General features: G+C 39.5%; 1 protein-coding gene across 1 annotated transcript; it reads right to left on the bottom strand.

Annotated features, from left to right (window-relative positions):
• Positions 1-3,845: 3,845 nt before the first annotated feature.
• On the bottom strand, positions 3,846-6,484 carry LOC138588569 (CUB and zona pellucida-like domain-containing protein 1; the record flags this gene model as incomplete). The annotated part of the gene is made up of 5 exons (XM_069658773.1): positions 3,846-4,168; positions 4,258-4,437; positions 5,518-5,617; positions 5,769-6,169; positions 6,257-6,484. Coding segments are annotated over 5 exons (1,089 nt in total), but the record flags the coding sequence as incomplete, so codon positions are not given.
• Between the last annotated feature and the right edge of the window lie 479 nt (positions 6,485-6,963).

The raw sequence follows: 6,963 nt of genomic DNA, 5'->3' as shown, positions 1-6,963 counted from the left end.
TATTTACTTCTTAATGTAGTCAACAAGTCTGTTACATAAACTGCCTCTTAAATAATCAATTTGGCTACCAATTCCATTACAACATATGAATCAAGATATACATGAAACAAATACCTACTAAACATGGTGTCATATTTTGATTTTATCCATCTACATTAGTTTATCCACCAAAATGCTGTAAAATATTCTTAATAACAAATTGCACATTTTCCCCTTTGAATTAAATTGAATTGTCTCAAATAATTCCTTTCAGTCTATAAAATACATTAAACAAAATGTATGAGAATAGGAATTGGTTGGTCAAACCTCTTTATTGCACTTAACATATTGAGATTATAAGCATTAAAACTGTACATTTCACTGAGTGACCTACATTCAGCTGTAGCAGATGGAATTGCTGATAAAACAATGCATTCTATTGTAGGACTCGCAGTTTAGGATAGTGGCGCCATCTTCTGGGGAATCAACGCAACACAACTTGTATTTATGATACAGCACTTACAATAATGTGATGGGTAATAAAATCATACAAAATAAAATAAATCATGTTCATTTTGTAAAACATTATCATGACAACATTTTAACTGAATATGACATTTTTATTTCAGAGCTTGAAGAATGGAAGTCTAAAGCAGGCATTCCCAAACTTTCCCACGAACCCCATGGCTTGAAGGTTAAGATACTTAAAGCTACAGCAGGCAACATTATCTCATAAGAATTTGGTTAAAATGACACATTTTGATTGTTGCATTTCCCTAACAACATTAAACTGAAATTATGTTGATTGCTGATCTGTGACTGTGAGCGCCCGCCCCTTTGTATTTAGTTTGTTAAAAAATGTGTCCAGTCTGAATCAAACAACAATCAGGGTTAGCTTTCCACATAACTAGCCAATCACAGCGACTCTGTACAAACTGAAACATTCCGGCTTCTACGTGAATTGTGTCAGCATTTCCATTGGCATGTTCATGTTGCTTACTACTACTAATAATAATATTAATAATAATAATAATAATACATTTTATTTGAAGACGCCTTTCTCTGCACTCAAGGACACCGTACATAAATATATATATGTACACAAAATACAAATTACTGCCACTTTAATTTAGCTGGTGTGCAGAAAATTTGCCAAACTACCTTCACCTGTTGCTGGGTTTCCTGTGTTGCTGTAAATTGACCTGTCACAACTGACGCTGTAGCTAATCTGTAATGTAAATCATTTTTTCTGTGAATATAAAACCATGACGACAGAAGATCCTGTCTTTTATTCTTTTTTCTTTCTTTCCTCTATTCTGTTTATAAGTTGCAATCTTTGGCTCCGTCCATTCACCAACACGATGACGCATATATTTGGAGGCATATGGTCAATATAGTCATCATCATCATCATGAATGTCCTAATCGACATCAACAACATCCTCAGTGTCATCATCATCAACAGCATCAGTATCATTAAGGTCAGAGGTCATAAAGAGCTGGGTCTTTAGCTTCTTCTTAAAGGTCAAAGGGACTCTGCAGACTGAATAGAGTTTGGTAGCTCGTTCCACCACTGGGGGGCGACAGAGGACAAGAGTCTAATTAGAGACTTAGGGCCCTGTTGTGATGGGAGCACCAGACGCCTTTCATTGGCAGAGCGTGGTGGGCAGGACGGAGTGTAGACCTGGATGAGGGCGTTCAGGTTCGGGTTTTATTATATCATATTGTAGCATGTTTTGTTGTATTTGTTAAGTGTCAATTACTTTGTTGCATCGTATTGTATCATATCATATCCTAGCATGTTGTATTGTAGTGCATCGTATAGTAAGATAAGATAGACTTTATTGATCCCCCATTGGGGAAAAAGGACAGGGTAAAAGAAGGGATAGATTAAAAAAAAGGCAAGACAAATAGACAATAAAATACAATAATAATACAATAATAAATATATACACTGTACACCTTTCACTTATTTTGGATGGTTACATTTTTGTACAAAAAACAGTCAAAAACACACACGGTGTATATTGTGGTGATCTGGTTGATGATAAGTAAAGTGACATATTGCATAATAAATAACAATTGCACATAAGAAGTAGTTGCACAGACATAACTGCTGATATTGATGAGGTAAAAAAAAGCAGAAATACATGTACTAAAGTCTGATATTATACTATAATAATATGTTACAGTAGATATGCATGAATAGTAAAAACAGTGCAAAGTAGCTTCCATGTAGTGACTGATGGTTGAGGTACAGAGCGTTGTGATCAGATAGTGATGCTGATGTTATAAAGTCTGACTGCAGATGGAATGAAGGACCTCTGGTAGCGCTCCTTCTTGCAGGGTGGGTGTCTCAGTCTGCTGCTGAAGGAGCTGCGGACGGCCCCCACAGTCTCACACAGGGGGTGGGAGGGGTTGTCCATGATAGATGTTAGCTTGCCTAACATCCTCCTCTCACCCACCTCCTCTATGGAGTCTACAGGACAGAACCGGCCCTCCTGACCAGTTGGTTCAGTCTCTCCCTGTCCCTCTTTTTATAATAGGATATTGTTTTATATTGTATTGCATCTGAATTTGTTTTATCGTATCGTATTGTAGCAGGTTTTATTGTATTGTCTAAAATTTGTTTTATTGCATCTTAGTATCGAACTGCTGAAAGTTGTATTGTATTGTATCATAATGTGTTTTATTGCATTGTATAGTATTGTAGCATGTTGTAATGTATTGTATCATCATATGTTTTATTTTATTGTATTATATTATAGCATGTTGTATTGTGTTGTAATTTATTGTGTTTTATTATATCATGTCGTACTGCAGCATACTGTATTGCATCATAATGTATTTAGTTGTATCATGTAGCATGTTTTATTGTTGTGTTTCAACTGTAGGATGTTGTTCTATATCAGGGGTCTCCAACAGGTAGCTTACAAGCTACAGGTAGCATTTTTTTTTTTACCATAAATGCACCTTGAAAGCCTCTTCCCACTTCCATTCAATCAAACCCCCTCCAATACAAAACAATAGGACAGGCCTATCAGCTGTCACTAAAAAATGGTGATGCTCTTAGCAAGTTTGTCAACATCTGAACCTAACCTATCACAGCAATGTTGCAGCAACCTCCTTCCACAGGTCGGAGTCGGTGCTATAAGCCTGTTTAGCCAGATTTAAGACAGTGAAGGTGGCCATGCCAAGAAAAAGCAGAAAGAATACTATTTCCACAGAGTGTGGGAAAGTTTTTATTCATGAATGTGAAGGACAAGTGTGTGTGCCTCATCTGTAGTACCAACGTTTCAGTTGACATAAAAACCAACAGGGGGCGCCACCAGCAGCAATGCGAGTAGCTCTTGGCCACTTTCATTTTTTCAAAGTAGCTCTCAGATGAAAGAAGGCTGACCACTGGTCTATATTGTATTGTACCATTATGTGTTCTATTGTATCATATCGTAACGTATTGTAGCATGTGTTTTTGTATTGTATCGTAAATGATTTTTTGTATTATATTGTGTTGTAGCAGGATGATTTGAATTGTACTGTCATAATGTATATTATTGTTTTGTATTGTGTAGCTGTCTAAGGTGAAGCAATAAAGAATTTTTTTGCATGAAATTATGGCCTTCAAAAAGATTTTTATTTAAACTATTGTGATTACAAAAGACAAAAGTCAGCAATCAAGTGACTTGTCTTAAACTGTAACATGACATAGTTAGAAGCAGATGTGAAGCTTAATCAGATCCCACAACGACAAGAAACAACACTGAACAATCACCCAGCAGCTGCAGTGATAGATGATCAGAGTTCATTGATATAAAACTTATTTCCTGGTTTCCCATTTCCAAAGGTACACATCTCTCCTCCTTCAGGTTACACACCTGTGGACAAATCTATTTTAATTTGCACATAATTAGATACATGAACACCCAAATCCCTCAGCAGACATAATCTAAATAACTGCTTATATTCCAGTGTAATTAATATGGAATTGTTTCTCTGCCCACACTGCTGCCTTAAGTTTCAAGTGTGGGCAGAGGCTGGTATTTCACCCCTGATATTTTGGCTTTGTACACGGCCACTCCGCTGATCATGCCAACAGCTGCAAGAAGACATCCAGCGATGAAAACCAGGTTGAGATTCAGGTTGATCCCTGGAGAAAGGAGAAGCACAACTTGAATCTGATCATGTCCAAACTGGGAGTCAAACAAGGCAGGTGTGCTGTGAAGAAAGCACTTCCTGTTTTCCTACCTGGGCTTTCTGCCCCATCTGATGCTGATCTCACTGATCTCTTCAGGTGCAGGGGACCCTGGGAAATGAAGTGCGCCGTACTCTGGGTGACAGCCGCTCTCTTACGCTTGTGATTGCGGGGATTATTGGACAGTGTGGAGTTGAGGCATCCCTTCGAGCACCTGGTGTTGGGGTCTCCTGCTTGACACATCAGGACTGAGCAGCTGATGTACACCTGAATACAACAGGACATGTGCTCATCATGTCAGCAGATAAATCGTTTTTAGCAAAAAATGATTTTTCATAGATCATTCTATAAGTTTCTTTTGTTCACATCAGTGAAAACAGGAGATTTTTTTCTATTTGCAAGTGAAAATAAAGTTGCCAGGATCATTTTTATAGTGTTGCTTTAACTCACTTATGAAAACATATCAAAGAAAATTGGCAGATGAAAAAAAAAGCTAATTTTCCTTAACTTTTGTTGGTGTAGTCCTCGTTTTGGCCACAAGAAGCATAAGTGCACAAGTACCCCATGTTCTATATCGGACCGAAACAATGACTGTGAATAAAGATGGCCGATGCGTCTCTACCTCCTGCCATCTTGCTCATTTGTATCCAGAGTGTGTGCAGTAGAGATCGGCTGGTGGAGCCGCAGTATTGACGCCCCGCCCCTTCCTCTACCTGACACACCTTTCCCTTGTGTCCTTGGCGTGTTGGAGCCCTCAGGTGTCCTGGGCGTGTTGGAGCCCTCAGGTGTCCTTGGCGTGTTGGAGCCCTCAGGTGGGCTCAGTCTGCAGCAGAACAGCTTCTTGTGTCGGTCTGAAGCAGATATTCACGCTTATGTAAAGTTCAATGACTGTAGTGTTAGTGTTAGTTACGTCTCCTCTCGCCGTTCCTCCTCTACTCTGCTACTCGGGAACAGAACGCTGCAGGAGCCCCATTTGTCTACAGAGCTGTCAATCATGAGGCCACACCCCCTTTTTATAGCATCAAATAACTAATTAAAAGTAAACTTGTCAGAAAAATTAACACTTGAAGAAAGAAAGAAAAATGTATTTGACGTGTATTTTGATTTTATAGTTTGACTCATGTCCCATCTGCTAACATGGAGGAGGCGGGCTTTATGAGCTATACTGCAGCCAGTCAGCAGGGGGCGACAGAGAGGGTTTGGCTACACTTTAGGGAGCTGTCATGTCGGCCATCTTTTTATACAGTCTGTGTACTAAAATAATAATAATAATATTAAAAAAAATAAAAATAATAATTTTTGAGTTACTTGAGTTTCTCCAGTCTAACCACAAAGTGCATTCTTCACCTGGTCGTGTAAGCCAATGAACTTGAAGGCCTCCATGCTGAACCTGAACTGTCTGCTATGGGCAGGAGAATGGATTCTAACAGTTGAGTCCACGTTGCACCTGTCAGAGCAGATAAAAAAGTTCATGGGCAGAGGAGTTATTGTTTTGAGAGTGTCGATAAAAGCAGAAGATAAACAGAAAAAACAAACAAAAAAACACTCCCTAACTGGAATCAGAGCTTACAGAGCTTAGGGGGCGTACTCATGCCTACCCATTATCAATGATGGGGTAGGTTGGCCGGTAGTTGGGGTTGTCATATGGTGAAGCGCTGCAGGACTCCACAAACAGCTCGGTGTTGCTGACTGAAGACGTGGCCTCGATCTGCATGTAGATCCTGTTCCCTAAGCCGTACTCCAGAGGGTAAGAGCTCGGATCCATCATGGTCTGGAACTGGGCGTTAGGAAAGAACTCAAACTGGTACGTGAACTTTCCAAAGCCTTTCTCCCACACTGTGGTAATATTTCTGTGTGCTGTGAAGGCCTGAGTCACGTTCCCCCGTTTGGGGTACTGACAGTAGAACTTAACTTCCAGCAGGTGTTTCCTGGTGATCAGGTTTCTGCTGTTGTCAACTGTGATGATTTCATTCTTAAACTTTAGGTACTCGTCATCTTCCTGCAGAGTAAGAGGATATGCATTCAGTCCTCACACTGTTAAGAAGGAAAAAGCAACAACTAAAAAAGGAACAAATGACCCCGTTACCTCGATCTGAGTGCCGCAGGCATTGAGGGGGATGATGGCGATGACATGAGTGCTGTTTGAGTGTGTCTGCAGGCTGCAGACGACGTTGGACGGGTCATTGAGCTGCAGATGATCCTCATGTAGTCTGGGAAACGTTGATTTGTCAACCTCTACTCTCATTGTGGACTGCTTGCAGATCACATTAGCTTCCACTAGAGCAAGAGATGTGCAATCCCTTTTATTTTCATTGAAAAACACACATTATGTTGAGAGCTACGCATGTTTTAAAAAAAGGATCATGTGTAATAAAGCCAAAACCATATTTTTAACATCAAATTGCTCAAAGTTACAGTATGGATTTTTCTGAAGTGGGCTTGTATGAGGTACCATTAGTCAGTGCAGTGGTTGTCAAACGTTTTCAATCATTTCTCCAGCCCAGTGACCCCTGACCAGCACAGGAAAGTTATGGTAGAAAAAAAGTGTATTTGAAGACCAAAAACTTTTATACTGAAAAACACTTCATGAGGTCCGAGGCTTCATGCAGCTGTTGATTTAATTTCTCCTCATGAAAACAGCACAAAGTCTGAGGAGGGTTTAAATTAGGTCAAGGGTTGTTTTTAGCTTCAACGATTCAAACCAAGAATCCATTGTCTTGATTATTGTCACTAAATATCAAAACTGCTTTTGGCAGATTAAACAACATAATTGTGTTTGTTGTGACAATTGAC

The sequence above is a fragment of the Semicossyphus pulcher genome, unplaced genomic scaffold (genome assembly GCF_022749685.1).
Source record: "Semicossyphus pulcher isolate SPU_LCO1_2020_fin unplaced genomic scaffold, fSemPul1.0.p SCAF_1, whole genome shotgun sequence".
NCBI classification, from domain to species: Eukaryota; Metazoa; Chordata; class Actinopteri; order Labriformes; family Labridae; genus Semicossyphus; species Semicossyphus pulcher.
This window is presented reverse-complemented; position numbering and strand designations above follow the sequence as displayed.